The sequence below is a fragment of the Rhineura floridana genome, chromosome 1 (assembly GCF_030035675.1).
Source record: "Rhineura floridana isolate rRhiFlo1 chromosome 1, rRhiFlo1.hap2, whole genome shotgun sequence".
Taxonomy (NCBI): Eukaryota; Metazoa; Chordata; class Lepidosauria; order Squamata; family Rhineuridae; genus Rhineura; species Rhineura floridana.
Window position 1 is genome coordinate 147222649 of NC_084480.1, and position 19381 is coordinate 147242029.

The window sequence follows — 19381 nt, forward strand, 5'->3', positions numbered from 1 at the left end:
GTCAGGCTGTGCCCACTATAAGTGACAGGTGCCCAGTTGACCAAGTCTTTCCTCATCTCTTCCTGGCATTCATATCTCAGGTGAGAAGTGTGCCCATTGCAAAGTGAGGACACCTGGATGACCACACACCAACATGCATGACTGGGCCATTACAAATATAACACCTCAGACAGAAAGTACCATATTATGTTTCCACGATTGCACTAACCCCTGAAAAAGTGTTATCTGATGAGAATACAGAATCTCATTACATTTCCCCTTCATGACTATAACATTTGACTCTGTTCAGCCTTCAGAATTACGACAAATCAAGACTTGTCCAGGTAGACTTCCTTCTTGCTATGTTAACTGTTAGACACAGAGCAAGATCCAACAAAGCCATAGAGCAGACCCAGTAAAATAAATGGTATGATTAACATTGGATATCAGCCAGAACATATTGGATTTTATCCTATTAAAACAAAACTACTTTGGTCCACATAAGCAAAGTGTTCTTACCAGGTAGCTTGTCTTGACCAAGACTCTTGAATGTCCTCTTTCCCACAGGTTTCCAAGACAGACTGACATGGGTTAGCAAACCCTTGATTTTATGCGTACACTTGCTATTATGATCTAGTCATGCTTCATTATGACAACACAGGGTGAGGGCTAGGGTGGGGGTTGGGGATGGCAATGTCAAGCCCTCATTATGACTTGGAAGAAATGTTGGCAGCAGATCTGTGTCCATGCGTGGACAGAAAAGTGTGGCAGTATGTATGTGTGTATATAAGATAGTTTTCTTTTTAAGTGGCACAGTAATAATGATAATTATGTTTAATAGCTGGGTTCTGAAATAGTCAGGGACAGTAATACATCTTAGGTATGATTTTAATCCAGATATTCAGTTCAGATCAATTTTCAAATATGATACCATGCTTAATATTTTTGTCCATATATGATATATTATAAATGCTTTCTCCCAATTATTTTATCAAATGTTTGACACTGGTGATGGATTAGATGGAGGCAAATATCCTGAAGCTCATTCCAGATAAAAATGGGTTGCTGTGTGTCTGATGAGGAAAGACCTGATAACAAGGGACCTGAAAACCAGCTGTTCTTGGATCCAGCACAGCTGTTGGTTACCCATATGACAGGTTTCATTCTGTAGCACCTTTTTCAGCTTTAGCTGATTTGCCAGTTACGCCCTCTCCCGGAAAAGGGAGACTTTGTAGCCATCTCACATGCCTCAGTAATCTTCCAGTTTATACAGTACAAATGTGAATTTTGCAGAGTTGCACTTCACAACGTTCAGAAACTTCAGTTGGTCTAAAATGTGGCTGCCCAATCTGTTTCCTGGCAAAATTCAAGGTGCCGATTCACACTTTTACATTCCTATAAAAAAGGTGAGAACGAGGGGTATCTTTGAGATGATCTCTCCTCTAAGATTTTCCTCAGGTTCTAAATCTGGTGGGCCTTCAAGTGCTGTGTGATTATGCCTCACCGCAATCTTTCCATACATTAGTAAAGAAAAGTGCAAACTTAGGGACAAAGTTTCTCAGCCTGACAAAATTCAGTCGCTGCATCAACGGGGCAGCATAAGTAGGGCAGTAAAGTGTATATTGCAGCTACATTAGTGCAAAATTTGCTGTTACCTGTTGGAATGTTAAGTGAAATCACGCAGAATGATAAAAGTGCAGACAAATTCTGGTAGAGTTTTTTTGCACAAGCAAAGACTTCCAAAACAACATGTATTAGATGGGCGGGCGGGGGGCGGGGGGGAGAAGCTGTAGCGAAGAGATGCTATATGACGTCACTAAGTCAATAGCCTATTGGGTACCGCTGAAGCCAGCGTTGCCAGGAGAACTCTTGGAAGCAGCAATTTTCGGCGCGTGACACACAAGAACACAGCGACTGGTGGAAAGCGTGGCATATAGGAATCACCACGTGACAAAAGGAGGCACGTCACATTGCGTCAATTCTTATGTGTATCTCAGAAGTAGGAAAACTGAAGAGTCACAATTTTCAGAGGTGCGGCATCATCAGTAGATACTTTGTTAGTCTGTTACAACAAAAATAAGAAAATCTTGCGGCGCCTTAAAGACTAACCATTTTATTACCGCATACTGTTTCGGGATTCGGAATCAGAGTTTATATCATCAGATGCATTAACTTGTACATGGATGTAAAGAAAAAAAACCGTGATGTAGGAGTTACATGGCAACGGAATGCAAAAAGTACATTCTGCAGTAACTAGGTTGTTAGAGCTTAAATGTTTGCAAAGTAAGCACAGTGGCTGTTTACATCAGACCTCAATCTTCTCCATTCCGCCCTCCCTCCGCTGTGTGTATTTTGCCCGTCAATTTAGGATTTTTCATCTGATGAAGAGGCATCTGATCTGTGAAACCTGATATCTTGTTTGATTTTAAGATGCCGCAAGACTTTTGTTTTCACAACAGCAGCAATTGGTGATAACACACCAGTCTTAACATTGCTGAGTAAATTAACGCCTCCAGTTTGGTAGAAGTCATTGTCTCTATTCTGAACCAAAATAGAACTGAACAGTTTCCTGCAGGGAGTTTCCCTTTATTGCCTGGAGATAGAACTGCAGTGCTAAGTTCCTATACGTAGAAGTAAGTCCCATTGAATTAAATGGGGCTGATTCCCAAATATGATTTCAGTTTTGAAGCGGCACCTACCCTTCCCTGAGGCGGGAGTGAATGATGTCCATTGGAAAGACTAGGGAGATTCAGCTTTTTTGAAAGAGAAACTCCTCTTTTTGTGGTTACTTTTTCCAGAGTAGGCACGCAGCTGTTTTCTCGTGTACGTTAAAAAAAAATCTTGACTTCTCCTGAGTATTTCTTACTTTCACCGGGAGGGTTAAAGGAACCCGGAAGTTAGCAATCCATGAGAATCTATTATATAACTCTAGGGAGGAGTATGGAGCGGGGTTGACCCGGAAGAGGATGTGTGGGGTGGAAGTGGCTGTCTGTTGCTGTGTACCTGGGTTTGGAACGCGCCAGGCGGCGACGTGGGGGCAGTTAGTTTATCATGTCGATAGAAATCGAGTCCTCGGAGTGAGTGCGCTGAACGGGTTCGGGGAGAGGGAATGGTGGCGGTGGTGGTGATGGGGGAGGAGGAGGTGGAGAACGTGCCTTCTATCCTACGTGCCTTCTATCCTACGTGCCTGTGTCTTTGCCCCCCATCTGCCCCATACGTTTAAAGCAGCATCATACCACTTTAAACAGTCATGGCTTCCCCCAAAGAAACCTGGGAACTGCAGTCTATTAAAGGTGCTGAGAATTGTCATTCCCTTCACAGAGCTACAGTTGCTAGAATGGTCTAAAAGCGCATACCTCTTCCCGGGGAACTCTGGGAATTGCAGCTCTGTGAGGGGAATAGGGATCTCCTAACAACTCTTGGCACCCTTAAACTAGTTTCCAGGATTCTTTGGGGGAGCCATGATTCTTGGTATGATACTGCTTTAAATGTATAGCACAGATGAGGCCTTTGCCTCGTCCTGACAAGCATAGTTCTTACATTGTGGCAACTCAAAATATCCCTTACTGAAGGACTTGTCGTACGGTTATTGGTACTTCTGTGAGTATATTTGTTCAAAGTCTACACAGAAAACACATGAAAGCAATGCACCACATGCAGTTGTTCTATAAGTAATATTTGGTGTTTGAAATAGAGTAGCACAGTTTGCAAGTTTGAAAACCTTCACATACCTTGATCTATTTACTTGTGAAAAAGTGGCTAACATCAGGGGTGGGCAGCCTTTTGTAATGGCTAGGTCTCGTTTCCTTGCAGGTAATGTGTGTATGGGAGGGGTTGAAGCTATCAGTGGTGAACAGAGTCAAAAGTGGGTGAGACTGCCTCTCCATTGCTTTCTATCATCCCCCATATAACACTCCTTTTCTCTGCCTGTCTTTTTTCTTTTCTCTATCTTTATGACACTTCCCTTTCTTCCTCTTCCTCCATATCCAGCAGGCTACTAGAGAAGGGCCAGACTACTCTTGCCAGACATTTGAACTGGTTGTTCGCAGAGAGCTTTTGAAATTGGATCTAAATCTGTAGCTGGCCACTCTGTCCTAAAGGTTTCACAATAAAAACAGGCCACAATTCAGTTAGCCTCAGGGGAGAAATAAGGATGGGGAACAGGAAAAATACCATTTGACAATATTTTTAATATTCTTGTACTAACAATTTAGAAATAATATAAATTGTAACAAGGTATTTATATCTCACCATGTTTTTCTGTTTCTACAGCTCACATTGCAAAATAGCTTTATAGCACACACAGTTTGACAATATTGATAGTAGTCAAAGAAGTTTTTTAAAAAAGCTCCCCCCTCCCGAATTTGTTCCCCTTATTGTGGGAGAGGGAGGCACTGTTGAGCAGCTTCCAGCTTCTCCAGGGGGAGGGATATGTTTGATACTAGAATTGTGAAGGCTCAGTGAAAAGTTGGGGAAAAGTTTTTTCCTCATTTTTCCAGATTTTTTTTTAAAAGGTTTTGGGATAAAAAGGGGGGAAATGTGTTGTTTTCCTGAATTTTTATGTTTTTTTCCCAGGCCTTCATATCTCTATTTGGTACTTAAGTTGTATGTTTGGGTGAATTGTACATTTGGTGTGTTTCTAATATCATTATTTAGCGGAGATCCTATGTGTGCTTTAAGGTTAAGCAACAAAAATATTTACCCTAAGTAGATGTGGTGTTCTTTGTGGCAACACCTTGAGTTGGTGGTGACTCTGAATATTGTGGGGCTGCTAAGGTTCTGTTAATTTTGGAGAACACTTTGCTTATGCATTAGCTACTATATGTTTCCCCCCTCATCACTCTGTGTATGTGTGAAAGGACTGTCAAACTATACAAATTAATGGTTCTTGCCACTTATTTTGCTCAGTGTAATCCGACTGATCATGCAGTATCTTAAGGAGAACAGCCTGCACCGTGCCTTGGCCACGCTACAAGAGGAAACCACAGTGTCGCTGAACACAGTGGACAGCATTGAGAGCTTTGTGGCAGACATTAACAGTGGCCACTGGGACACAGTGCTGCAAGCAATACAGTCATTGAAGCTACCAGACAAAACACTCATTGATCTCTATGAGCAGGTAAGCACACTTCTTGCAGGAACGTTAGTTCATTTCTGATAGCCTATTTATTCTTCAGAAGAAAATTAACTGATTGCTTCTTTGTAGCTTTGCAGTACATTTCCTTAGTAGGAAGTGGTTCCTACTAAGAATAAAATAATTCTAGGTTTGGCAGCAGTTGAGCCAAACTTTCTGACATGTTTTATTTTATTTTTACATTTTTATTGTGCTTTACAATAAAATATTTTATTTATTTATTTGATTTATATCCCTCCCTTCCTCCCAGCAGGAGCCCAGGGTGGCAAAATACATTACAAATGCATAAAAATGTTCAATATTAACTAGAATGTATAGAAACAGCACTGAAAATGATATTAAACTCTCAGCTTTTAAAGGCTTGGCAGAATAAATAAGTCTTCACCTGTCTTCTAGAGGCAAGATTAAACCTAGCCAGGTGGCTTATTCCTCAACAATAGTAATGGCCCTGCTTCTACTAAATACCAACCCAATCTTAGGCAGAGAGTGTATCTAGAACTGTTTCCAATTGTCATGCACTGCTGAGAATATTATTGGATGGTGTACAATTAAATAATAGCGCTAGGGCAAGGATTAGTGTTAGCGCTGTGGGGCTCCATCCCCTACAAGCGGCCTGTGCCGTCTACATGTCTGCTTCAGAAGGTTGGGGGAACTGTCAGAACAGATCTAGGGGCTGCACAGGGCAAAGAGAAGGGGGAGAAAGTCCCATTGTGCTAGCACTAATTCTTGCGCTAGTGCTATTATTTAGTTGTATAGCACTCATTGTTTCAAATCCTATTTCATCTTCAATGTGGTTAGTATCTGATGAAGGGAAGGTTTCTGTTTGCACTAATCTTTACTGAATTCCAAAATCTAGCCTCATAGTTACCATAAACGAAGACCCACAAAGTTAGACTGGGATACTGAGTAGCTGAAGCATATTTATTTGGTTCTTGATACATGCAAATGGGGTTTGGGGGTGATTCTCCTAACATCAGTTGATGAATTGTTATTTTAATAATGTCCAGTTCAGTATAATGTGTACTTTGGTTATCTGGTCTGCAGCCTTCACTTTCTCAATTCTGAAACCTGAATCAGGCTGTACCTAAGCTGCCTGGAACTTTAACCTTCTGTTTGAGCAGTTTGGTTTTAAACTGAGTATACAAGCCGCTTTAGATGTTAGTTTAATAGTAGAGAGGCATAATAAAAACGTCTTTAATAGTCAAAAAGATTGACATTGTATTCAGATGTTCTCGTTACTGATGCTGTTTTTCTTCTGATATTTCAGGTCGTTTTGGAATTGATAGAGCTTCGTGAACTGGGTGCTGCCAGATCACTCCTGAGACAAACTGACCCAATGATCATGTTAAAGCAAACCCAGCCAGAGCGTTACATTCACCTTGAGAATCTTTTGGCCAGGTCCTATTTTGATCCTCGTGAGGTATACCTCTACTTGCCAAAAAACATACATTTTACATATGTGTTATACAGGCTTTTGATTGATAAAGGAACAAGTTACTTAGATGGGTGGTGAACTTACCCTCACTGGAGGTCTTCAGACAGAGACTAGACAGCCATCTGATGGGAATGCTGTGGCTCTGGATTGCTTGCATTGAGCAGGTGGCTGGGCTGTTTGTTTTATTAAGCTTATATCCAATCTTTCCTCTAAGGAGGTCAAGGTGGCATGCACAATTCTTCCTCTCCTCACAACAACCCTGTGAGGTAAGAGACAATGGCTGGCTCAAGATCACCCACTGAACTTTGTGGCTGGGTGGGGATTTGAACCCTGGTCTGCCAGGTGCCAGACTTGATGCCCTACAAGTTCTCTCCCCCCATACAACTCTATGATCCCCATACAGAATAGGAATTCTATCAAAATGATGCCTGATCATTCCTAAGGGTGTTGCCAGCAATTTCCTTTTTTCAATTGGCATGAGAGCATTGGAGTTCCTGGCTGATTGCTGGCTAAGTAGCCTTCTTAGTACTGTCAGTCATTTTGGGGGGGGTTAAGCATTGCAGACTGTGAAGACCTCTCTTCCCCTTTGTTTGCTGTCCTCCAAATGATGCCTTCATGCATCTTCCACTGCCTGTGTTCCACTGCCAAGTTGACGGGAAATGGAAACAGTTCAAATCTTTGCCATGTCATAATAAACGGAAGGTGTTTGTCGCTGTTGGTCAGACTAGTTTTGTTTTATTCAAACTGGGTAGGGTTTTTTAGAACAGTTGCTCCTAACAAGTTTCTTCAATCCTGAAAGACCTAAACTGAGCCCTTTAATTGAAACAATATATGTTGTACTGATTAGTAGTTATGTCTGTGTACTCAAAACATGCAAATGCTAATCAGTATACATGCAAAAATATTGCTGGCTTTTGAGTAACAACTTTCCATTAAGACAGTTACTAGTCCTTATATTGTTCTATGCTAGGCATACCCAGATGGGAGCAGCAAAGAGAAGCGGAGAGCTGCCATTGCCCAAGCTTTGGCTGGTGAAGTCAGCGTGGTGCCTCCATCTCGTCTTATGGCATTGTTGGGACAGGTATATATATATTTTCTCCTTAGTCTTATATTGTATGAAACTGAAAATAGTGATCCTCCTTTGTAAACTACTAAAGGGTATGTATTTAAATAAACTTTGGTTTAGGAAAACCTCCGTCTTCTACTTCACATTTCAGATGATTTTTTTCATGGGGTGGATTCAATAAATCAGACAATAACCAGGGCTGTGGAGTCGGTACGCCAGACCTTCGACTCCGACTCCTCTGTTTTTCTACTCTCCGACTCCTTCATAAATGGCAAATGTATATTAACTAGTAATAACACATTTACTGTAGTAAAATGGTAGCACAAGGCATTTCATCACTACCACGTGAATCCAGAGCTTGGAAGAGTTACGTTTTAAAACTACAACTCCCATCAGCCCCAGGATTGGGCTCGTGGGAGTTGTAGTTCAAAAAAGTAACTTTTCCAAGCTCTGGATTCACGTGGTGGTGATGAAATGCCTTGTGCTAACATTTTACTACAGTAAATGTGTTATTACTAGTTAATATACATTTGCCATTTATGAAGGAGTTGGAGTCGGTACATTTCTTCCGACTCCACCCAAAATTGCTCCCAGCTCCGACTCCACAGCCCTGACAATAACAAGTTTAAGTGAGTTTACAGAGTAGTGTGGATGACCATAGCCAAGTCTTTGTCGCTGAGGAAAGGTTACCGCAAACATTTCAGATGTAACTTCCCAGTGTAAATATCATTTAGGTTTTAAAAGTGGCCAAGAGCTGTGCTTCAATCCTCTTTGATTTCTCAGGCACTGAAATGGCAGCAGCATCAAGGACTGCTTCCTCCTGGTATGACAATTGATTTGTTCAGAGGCAAAGCAGCTGTTAAAGACGTTGAAGAGGAAAAGTTCCCTACGCAACTGAGTAGGCATATTAAGGTGGGTCCCTAATTGCCAATGACAAGGAATGGGCCAGATTCTTCTAAAGTTTATTTGAATAAAATATCAAGAATACATAAAATGTTATAGAGCAACATTACTCCTTTGAAACTGGCTGCAGAAGCGAGTGCCATGTTGGTTTTTACTGTACGTAGTTATATTCAAGATGGCTGATTACTTTTGGCCTTTATTCCTCTACATTTTAGTAACATGTAATACTACCATTCAGAAAGCCTTCTTACATGTCCATAACTTCTAAAATCTCTCTCTCTTTTTTTTGAGGCAGATTGATATATACGGCTACTGGGTTGTAAGTCTTACTTGAAGTAGACCCATTGAAATTAGTGAGCCTAAGTTAGTCATAGGACTAGCACTGAACACCACCTTGTAAATTGTCTTGTAAATTCTGGTGAATGAGATACAAAATGGATATGAGACCTTTTTGTTGGCTTTTGAGTAATACAGAACTCTTGAGTTTGAATGCCTTTTATAGTTATATATAAGTTGATCAACACATTTATTGCCTTACTCGTAGCTGTTCTTGGACTACAGATGAACTTTTGTATATCAAGCACCTTACAGAAGAATGCTTTGGGGGAAAGGGTGTGTGTGTTATGTTTCTTTCTCAGAATGGAAGAGAGCATCCAGTGGTTTGTAAATCCTCCCATCCCCCGGTGGCAGGAAGGCATAAAATATGATTTTATCATTCAAGACCAGCCAAATTTTGATTTTTTTTATACGTTAAATGTTGTGCACTACAGCTTCATGCTGGTAACCACAACATAAATATTGCAAATGAGATCCAACAGAAGCACCCCACTAGAGGAAGGGGATGAGGTGATTTCCACCAATTCTCTCTCCCCCCTCCCCAGCAGCCCTTGAGGCCAACCTCCCATTTCTTCCACAGGATTTCCCTCCCCCCCCCCACAGCAGCTTTTGAAAGGAAATAAGTAATTGGCAAAAATCACCTCCTTGCTCCCTTCCTTGAGATGAATTAAAACTCTGGCCATTACAAATCTATATCCAATGCATTGTCATTAACATAACATTTACCATTAAAATATCAACAAGACTTTCGTACAGATCTGATATTCAGATAGTACAAAAATTCTAATCTAGGACAGGATCCTATTCCAGCAGTAGAGGATTATTTATATGAGATTGACATGCGTGAAATCCTTTTTCTTCACTTAAAACAGTTTGGCCAGAAGTCTCATGTGGAGTGTGCTCGATTTTCTCCAGATGGTCAGTATCTGGTCACTGGCTCTGTTGATGGATTCATTGAAGTATGGAACTTCACCACTGGAAAAATCAGGAAGGTAAAACTGGACATTCTTGGCTGCCAAGCTGAGCACATAGAGTGCTTTTAACAAGTCTAAATTCAAGAAAATAAGTAACATTTATGATTGGCAGTTTTCCCGAATGGAAAGGGAGTGTAACTGGAAACTCAGAATGCACAGTGCATTTCACTTTGTTTTTTTTAATGTAACTTGGACATTCATCAGCATCATTTTCAAAATCGGGGCCAATACTAGGTGCTACATGGGAAATACAGGATTCCAAACCATTTTTTCTGCCTTATTTGAACTGGGAAGGATAGAGGGGATTTGAAGGGGAAAGCAGATGGGTGTTTCATTCTTGATCTGAGCCTGGAAAGAAACTTAGCTGGGGGGAAATGGCCTGAGGGAGGTTTTTCAGGAGGAAAGTGGGCAGTGCCTCCACATTTGTAGAAGTGGCAAACAAAGAGCTGGAAAATCCTGTATTTGCCAAGTTACATCTACCACTCAACTTATTCTTGATTTGATTGCATTAAGTAGAAAGGGCATGGCTTTGCTTATGATCCCGGGTTCAGTCTTTAGAATTTTCCATTAAAAAGAAAGGCCTTTGACTTGGAGCTCCACTGCTAATCACAATACTGGGTAGATGGACCAATGAGGTGATTCAGAATAAGTCAGCTCCTTATACACATTTGACCATTACTGTTCTGGTGTCTCTTGTTTTTCCTTCAGTGACTGATACTTTGTTTATCATTTCATTTAGGATCTGAAGTACCAGGCTCAGGATAATTTCATGATGATGGATGATGCCGTGCTGTGCATGTGTTTCAGTAGAGATACTGAAATGTTAGCAACTGGAGCACAAGATGGGAAGATCAAGGTATACAGTGTAGGGAACTAGAGGCCAGAAAACCGATCAAGAAAGGTGATCTTAAGCCATGTTTGCTAAACTTCTGAATTGAAACATGCTTCACTGTTATACCCAGAAAGAATAACGTATCTTCTGTTTCTGTAGTCTCTTTCCTGATTGGAAAGAGATTAAGCAGAGAGCAGTAAGTCATGAAGACATACTACAGGCAGCTACCCTTGGGGGTTGGTTCCATAATTCTGCTGCTCCTGTGCATCAGGAATGATAGAACCATTCAATCACACCTGATGGAGAGGCATAGCAGAATTGCTGGCCCTCTCTTTCCACAGAGGTTGATTTCAAAGAGTGAATTGCACAAAAATGTAGAGGGCAGCTTCCTCTATGGGTACTGCGCTTCACATTACTCTGTCTGCTTGTGGTACTCTTGCAGAACACTTATATGGTGTAAGAACCATGTAAGAACCACTTCAAACATCAAAATCAAACCATTTCTAGCATGCGAAGTTAAAATATGTGATGCTTATATAAATAAGGGCAGAAACAAACCAAGACATAATTAAATTAACAAAATCCCTGTTTTGGTATTATTTTTGTTCATGTTGGCCAATAAGTAGGCCAAATAACATTAAAATATCTTAGTCTTTTGGTAGGATGGGAGTAAAAGATCTACTTTGCTCATCTCTGTAAAAGCTGCATACGAAAAGAACATGAATCAGTGTTTCTATTGCTCCATCCCTGTGGGGCAGAACCATTAGTTATATGGAGTACCAAAAAGACCAGCCATCCGGAATAAGAGAAGGAAAATTATTCAATCTAGCCCTAGATATTAAATATCAACCAATTTTTGGGAACTGTCAGGTTATCCAAATAATTGGCATGATCCTTAGAAAAGGCAAAAGGCAAACCAAGTTGAATTGGAGAGCAGTTTTGGGAATTGTGTCTTAAGCTACTCGGAGGCTATATGTAGTCCTTCTGAAAATGTAAATACATAAGACAATATCTGTGCTCCAGTTCCTCATGTTTGAAACACCCTAGTGGGGTTGTCCAGAGGTTTCAGACTCTTGACATTATAATTCTGGCCTAGACTCTGCTTCGTATCAGACTTTTCAATAGCTGCTCACCTGTAATAAGTATTTTTGTTCAGGTGATCTGGCAGGGAAGTTTTACCAAACAGAAAGGTAGTTGTGTTCTTGATTTAGGCTGTTGATGTACTCCAAATGACTGGAATAATGTACTATGGACTGGTGAACTTTAAAAAAAAAAGTATGTTACTTTTGTAGACTTAGGTTGACATAATATAGAAAAGCAGAATAACTGTCTTCAGTTGTCTACTTTTTTCTGTTTGGTTAATCTGCTTATCCTTCTCTGTATGTGTGTGTAAGGGTACCTCTATATCAGTAATATCAATAATTCAATGAATAATAGGGCCTTAACCAACTGAAGTTTCTCACTTGTTCCTCTTGTCTTAAGGTAGGACCAATCTCTGGATTTGTTGGACTGTCTAGGTGGCAGTTGAGTCGCTTTTGACAGCAACTGCTTAGAAATATTTTTTGTTTAAGTGGTGTATAAATCTTGCTAAATAAAGGTAAATAGATAAATAGGAAATTTCTACTAGCCCAAAGTTAGAGGCTTCCCAGTGACAGAAATAAATGGTTTTTGATTCCCTCCTCCCCAAGGTGTGGAAGATTCAGAGTGGTCAGTGTCTGAGGCGATTTGAAAGAGCACACAGTAAAGGTGTCACCTGCCTGAGTTTTTCAAAGGACAGCAGTCAGATTCTTAGTGCCTCTTTTGACCAGACAATCAGGTATGGTTAATATTGTTAACTTCTTCTATTCGGTCTGACTTGGTTGAGTGATATTAATGTAGCTTTTGTGCTGTGACAGGATTCATGGCTTGAAATCTGGGAAGACTCTCAAAGAATTTCGTGGTCATTCGTCCTTTGTTAATGAAGCCACTTTTACACAGGATGGGCACTACATTATCAGTGCTTCTTCTGATGGCACTGTGAAGGTAAGTTTAGCCTACTGACATCTGGCAGCTGTATATTTTGTTTGCTCAGATAAAGTGTTTGCTCATTTCATCTTTGTAAATATTATTCTTACCAACCTGGATAACAAACTTTGGGCAAACCTTGTGCAGTAATTCCACCAAATGCTATAAACCATTTATTTAACAGTGTTCACTTTCTGTCTCAAGTCTTTCTACCTTTTGCAGCTCTTTCAAAATAGGATAAACTTGCATTTCTCTGGAGAGCTGTCATGGTTTGATCCAAGCTGTTTGCTAGAAGACTAGTAAGACTTATCATTGTAACAGGTGGTGCGTGTGAGTGCTCGTGTGTGTGTGTGCGCTGTCAGGATCCCTCCTGCTGCCACAACCTGTCAGGTCCCACCAGTCAGGATCCTGGTTTTTATTTGTTCTCTCACCGGCTCTAGCACAGATCTCGCAAGATCCCACTGCTAGGCAGCACCACCAGCCACGCCCTATTTCACAATATTGCCTGCAGACTTTGCCTTAGTCTCCTTCTGGCTTATTGTTACTTTGTGTCTGGGTGCACTTGCAGGCCACAACGCCCCCTGTATCTTTGTGCCAATAAAGCATACAGCCCTGCGTTGCCCTGGATACTTGATGATACACTATCTCTTCACCGTTGCCACCATTTGATACTGTTTCTCCACCTTGGTAAATACCCTGCCAACCCTTCTGATCTGTGAAAGCCCCAGCCAAGGATCAGGCTTTTGGTAAACCAAGAAAATATTTATTTATAAACACCAGGAAATAACAAGATTACTTATGGTATATTTAACAAGCATATGGTTTCATATATTGTGTTACTCTTTATGTTTCTAGTCATATATATCTGCCTCAATACCAGCCTAATACAATCCAACCCACAACCAACTCCAACCCACAACAACCACCAACCCAAACTCCACCTCAACTAACCAACTCTGTCAACTGTCATCCTCTCATTTATACCTTCAGTCACTCAAACACTCAGCCAATCATCATACAGCATTCTCCAGCATTCTAGCCCATGTACTCCCCCCTCTCACTCAATCCACTTACCATGTATAATTTAATAAACCTGCAATTACCATATTTACAGTAATATCTATATACAGGGACATCACATGCGCGTGTGTGCGTGCTTCTTGTACCTAGAATTGCTTGGGAATTCTAAGAAACCAAAACATCAGTGCAGTTCTGAAAGGTTCAGTCTACCATCTTGATTCAAAATGGCATCCAATTGTATGACTCACAGGAATCACCTCCTTAGTCTCAGGAACCATCATGCCAGATTTGGTTACAATATCTTAAGGCGTGTCCAAATGCATAGCAAACAAACCGCCTCTGTACATATATAGTCGATATATGTTAGATGTATTTTGCAGGGATGTGGGCAGGGGACATAATGTACTCTCTACACAGGCAAACATTGTTATTCCTCTGCATGCCTTGGATTCCATTTCTTGGCATGCTGTTAACGTGTGACAGAACTTGGGAGATTGGCTTATATAATATATGACTGTACTGATCTTCCTTTCTTTTTTACTCTTTTTGCCAGGTTTGGAATATGAAGACTTCGGAGTGCTGTAACACCTTCAAATCACTTGGCAGCACAGCCGGGACAGACATCACTGTGAACAGTGTGGTTCTGCTGCCTAAAAATCCAGAACACTTTGTCGTTTGCAACAGATCAAATACAGTCGTCATTATGAACATGCAGGGACAAGTATGTGATAGGAGGACAAAAGGTTGAAATGATAGTTTAGCCTGTTGGACTTGGAGGATTCTGTAGCTTTAGTACAGATTCCCTAACCTCTCCCTTTTCCAGACCTTCTGCAAATCATTGTGACTAAATACAGTGCTGGTTTGACATTAGGATGCTAAGTTTGATATTATGGGCTCCGAAGTAAAGCTAGTAAGCGCTGTTCTAGTTAATATCCTCAGCAGTGCTCCTGTTTCTCTTTTCCTTTACGTCTAATTATGTTTTGTTTGATCAATGATTTTGTTTTAGGCAAGTGACTCATCTTACTAATGTACTTTGAAGCAAAAGCAAATCTTCTCTAAATCCTCTTGTCTCTCTCCTCTTCTGTACTTCTGTCACCCTATGTCCTCTTGCTCTTTCCTTCCTATAGTTAAATGCCTCTTAAATAAGAGTATTTAGCTTTTTGTACATACAGGCATACCCCGCTTTAACATATGCAATGGGACCGGAGCGTGTATGTAAAGTGAAAATGTACTTAAAGTGAAGCAATTATCTATGCATGTACTGCACCGCAATCGCCACTAGATGGCATTGGCGTCATGCCATTAAGTATCTGCAATTGCGAAGCATGCGTACGTTAAGCGGGGTATGGTGGCGTATGGAACATGTCCGTTATAGCGAGGCGACGTTAAGCGGGGTATGCCTGTATAGCACATCTCAAGTATTTAAAGCACTTCATATATCAGCAGTCCTTACAGCAGCACTGAAAGGTTGACTGACACTATCCCCATGTTGTAGAAATGGCATGTGTCCTGAGGCTAAAGAAAGTGGCTAGACTCGCAATCTTCACCACTGCACTGTGTCAAGAGGACCCCATGCAGCTTTGATGACCACCATTGCCACCATGCACAAAGCTGATTCAACATGCTGAAGGGTAGAGCAAAGGCTCAGGGCTGGACTCCTCAATGCCCATCTCCAAGGGCTGGACTCCCCAATGCCCATCTCCAAGGGCCTCAGGTGGCTAAGCTTGGCACATAGGAAACTGCTCATACCCTGCGTCAGAAGTTGGGGATCCTTCAACTTCCCCTCCCTTAGCATGATTACACACTGAATTTCCCATAACTTGAATTGTATAGTGCAACTGATTTTTAAAAAAATATATACTTACTCTGTAGATTGTGAGAAGCTTCAGCTCTGGTAAGAGGGAAGGTGGTGATTTTGTCTGCTGTGCCCTTTCTCCTCGAGGCGAGTGGATCTACTGTGTGGGTGAAGACTTTGTGCTCTACTGTTTCAGCACAGTGACTGGCAAGCTGGAGAGAACTCTGACGGTGAGTAGCAGAGAAGGGCTCTTGACACCTAAGATAGGTGTGATCTGATCCCAATTTAGAAGTTGAGATGTTAATGCAATCAAATGGGATCCTCTGTCTCTAGAAATCTGCTTGGAAGAAAGGTTTTTTACCCTACACTTTAGCTTAACCAAAAGGCCAAGACATGACTTACATAAAGTTATATGTGGTAAGGATGGGGAAGCCTCAAGGCTTGGGCATGAAATGTGGTCCTTCTGGCCTATCAGACCCACAGAACTCCCTCCCAGGCCACTCCCTTCACCAGCCCTGTTTTGCAGCCGCCTTGACTGCTTTTACCTGGCTGGAATGTATCCTTGAAATCTTATGATAATAATTGCTTGCTTGCCTGCATGGAGGAGTGTGTGTAGAAATACAAAGGTACATTTTACATTCATTAGCCCACCCACCTCTGCTTCCAGCCCTGCCCACCACTGGTGCATAGCCCCTGAAAGGTTGCTCAGGAGGGAATGTGGCCTTTGGGCTGAAGAAGGTTCCCTGTCCAAGCTGCATGGCATCCCTACTTCGCCACCCTTTCCTCCTCTAGCGTTCCTCAAAGCTCTATAGCCACAGACTACTTAGCAAGAGAGTCTTCAGAAGCCTGAACCGTGTCAGAATATGTATTTCTCACTGTGAACTGGATGCGATGGGCAAATTATTTGGACGATAATGAAAATACTCCTTTGTCTTGATCCTAAATCAACACGACACTTTTCTCTCAACTTCAAAATGTTTATTAGGCTTGGAGGGGCTGCAGGTAGTTCATTCAAATTTCTTACGAGATAAAATCTATTTATTTCTCTTTGATATCTAGGTTCATGAAAAGGATGTTATTGGCATTGCTCACCATCCCCACCAGAACTTGATTGCTACCTATAGTGAAGATGGGCTGCTGAAACTGTGGAAACCATAAACTGATTTTTAATTCCCTCCAGTCCGTGCATCTTGGATGCAAGGAAAGGGTGTGTTATGGGGTGGTTCTTTTCAGTTCCTAGGAGGTCCAACAGTTATTTTAACTGAGTATAGATTTCATATTTGAATGTCCCAAAAGAGATATATGTATTGCTTTTCAGATAAGTGTTGTTATAAGATAGTACACTATGTGCTAGTTATGTGCCCAGGTAGCAAAAGCAGTTTGGTGCAAAGAAAAAACTGTTCCTTTAAGATGTGTTTCTTATCTGCTGCTTATTATGGAAATAAACTATAAATCAGTTTATTTTTATTGAATGGAAGTGAAATGGAAAGATGCTTCTGGCTAAGGCAAAATTAAGAAAAGCAAAACTTTGAGTGTTAACCTCTGAAATTGTCTTCATCAAAGTTTTATGTCTTAACAGTCCCTGTCCTTCACTTGCAACATGGAATTAAGGTGCATAGGCACATTTCCAGCCAAAGCACTTTTAACATCCCATCATTTTTAATGGGAATGTTAAGCAAAAATATGGCCCATTGAAAGGCATGGAACATCAAAGCATTTAACTTTGGCTGAGTAGTGTCTCATGTTTTTCAAACTAAGTTGTAATATCTAGTGAGTAAATCTTCTGAACTACTCAAAATGAATCTAGCGACATTCTTGTGGCTTTTTCTGCTCCGGGCAATATGTTCTGACTTTATTCTCCTTTTAGAATATAGATTTGTCCTGATTAGTTTAGAAGTTTTATAGGCTTTTTGATGTCCCAAAAGATGTCTGAGCTTTAGTTAGACTTATTGTCCTAGTAAATAAGCTTCATCCAGCTATTTTCAGAAGTGACAAGTCTTGATCTGAAGCCTCCTTGAACTACTATTAAACTTGTTTTCAGTGGTCATTTTCTGATTTCTAGTTCCTTCCAACTTTTATTTAGAGCCATTTGTTTGCTGGTGGTTCCTTTATTTTTTAAGTGTGCTTCTTCTACAGTACATCTCTTATTACAAAAACATCTGGCTTGCTTAGGGCTCTAACTTTCCTTTGATTCAGAATTCAGCTTGTAAATGCTGTTTGTGTTCCAGCTGCTGACAGTTGCTTATGTATTCTATCTTGAGGTGCTTTTGCTGAAGCACTGTTGCCTTATCTGTGGTTTCAATCAGTCTTTGTTCTTTATAAAATAAGTAAATATTGAGCACATAGGTGTCATTGTATGAACCAGAGTGAGTTTGCCAATTTGATTTTTACACAATTCCTGTATGGTAGAGAAATATATAATAGAACAGAAAGCTTTGCTGGAGTATCTACCAGACCCATATAAAACAAGGTCACCATTTTGTGTCCTGATCCACCACAAGGGCATTTGTTGTTTATTCTAGGCTGTATCCAATGTTACTTATACACAGAGGAGACCTATTAAAATTAATGGACTTGACTACTTAGGCCCATCAATTTAATAGGTCTACGAAGCAAAATTTAGTTGCATACAACGCTCATTTCGTATCCTGGCCTTCTTTCCAAAGGACCTCAGGGTGGCAATGGGGAATCCTGCAACTGCAGGCGGTGGCTAATTTCTAGAGCAGGCGTAGGACTGCAATTTCCATCACCCCTTAGCTACGCTTACTGATGTTTTTGCCTTTGGTCTGGACAAGCTTTCGCTCAACTGCACAATTATAAATCTCTGTAGCTAAAAAAAAGAGGGACCCATCCGAGTTCACAATATGAAGGTGATGGTGGGGCAACATTTTCTCCAAGACTAGCAGCTGTTTTGATGGTGTGTGGCAGGGTATAAGATGACGGGATAAGCATCCTTTTTCTTGGGTGTAAATGCCAATTACTGTCTGATTTAGTATTCTTAACCATATTCATCTACTGTTCTTAAATGTTTAACAATTATCTTGTCTTGAAGAAATTTAAGGCATTCAAGTGCTTAGATTATTATGACAAGCAGTCATTATTCTAAGTGGGATTGCCTGAGAGTGCCAGGGCAAGGTGGTCTGGACAATTCCATGTGGCAGCCTCACCTTTCATGATTCAACAGATAAGCTCACTACAAAAAGTGAAACCAAAATAGGGGAAGCATGGAAGAGTTGGTTGGTCCTCCAAGGCAAGCGCTATAATGGGCTTGTACAAGGGTAAGAAGTTACTGTGATTTTTTAAAAAATAGCTGACCCAAATACACTGAAGTTAAAACACTTTAAAAATTAGTTTGCCACCATTTGTTAATAGCTTAGCAAGTTTAAAGAATGCTTATTGATTTCATGGCATACAGAATGGTCCCCATGCAATACTAAAACTATGGTTTAGTGTTTTGTAAGTGGTATGGCTGTGAAGATACTGGAAGCTTTCAATGCTGCTTTAATGATCAAGCTTTCTCAGACATAATCTGTTGAAACTTCTGATTTATGAAGTTGCCTTGTTTCTATAAAGTTTACGGCCCAAACCATAGTAAAGGGTTTGAATGTAACAAACTGGAAGCAAGAACTTTTGTTCTTGTACCTATGGCAGGAGTTGTATAAACAATCCAGAAGCATGTTTACATCATAGTCTAGCATTCTCCGTACCAGGCCAGTGCCAAGAAACAGCTGTTGCAGTAGGAGCAGAATTTTTCACGACATTAGCATAGACATACTTAGTGTTCTGCTGGTTCCAGTCCATCTTTTTTCTGAAAATAGGGGCACATGACACCAGCTCCACCTCTTTTTAATGTAAAATTGGTGGGAATAGCTTGAGTCCATTTTTTTATTTGTTTCAAAGACA

General features: G+C 40.7%; 1 protein-coding gene across 5 annotated transcripts; it reads left to right on the forward strand.

Annotated features, from left to right (window-relative positions):
* Nucleotides 1-1944: 1944 nt before the first annotated feature.
* Nucleotides 1945-17525, forward strand: SMU1 (SMU1 DNA replication regulator and spliceosomal factor). 5 transcript variants are annotated; one of them, XM_061636045.1, is made up of 12 exons: nucleotides 1945-2010; nucleotides 4888-5098; nucleotides 6381-6533; nucleotides 7519-7629; nucleotides 8398-8526; nucleotides 9726-9845; nucleotides 10567-10683; nucleotides 12348-12475; nucleotides 12555-12681; nucleotides 14237-14404; nucleotides 15556-15708; nucleotides 16538-17525. In XM_061636045.1, exons 1-12 carry the CDS (start codon nucleotides 1964-1966, stop codon nucleotides 16634-16636), a joined length of 1563 nt encoding a protein of 520 aa, XP_061492029.1. In that variant the 5' UTR covers nucleotides 1945-1963; the 3' UTR covers nucleotides 16637-17525. The 5 variants fall into 5 exon arrangements, with proteins under 5 accessions (XP_061492029.1, XP_061492041.1, XP_061492055.1 ...); XM_061636057.1 differs by lacking the exon at nucleotides 1945-2010 and adding an exon at nucleotides 2905-3056; XM_061636071.1 differs by lacking the exon at nucleotides 1945-2010 and adding an exon at nucleotides 3307-3450.
* The last annotated feature ends 1856 nt before the right edge of the window (nucleotides 17526-19381 follow it).

Excerpts from the sequence above, each read along its gene's own strand:
- SMU1 (XM_061636045.1), top strand. The coding sequence starts at position 1,964 with ATGTGTATCTCAGAAGTAGGAAAACTGAAGAGTCACAATTTTCAGAG. Across the intron at positions 2,011-4,887 it reads AAGAGTCACAATTTTCAGAG|TGTAATCCGACTGATCATGC; the intron begins GTGCGGCATCAT and ends TATTTTGCTCAG. Across the intron at positions 14,405-15,555 it reads TTATGAACATGCAGGGACAA|ATTGTGAGAAGCTTCAGCTC; the intron begins GTATGTGATAGG and ends CTTACTCTGTAG.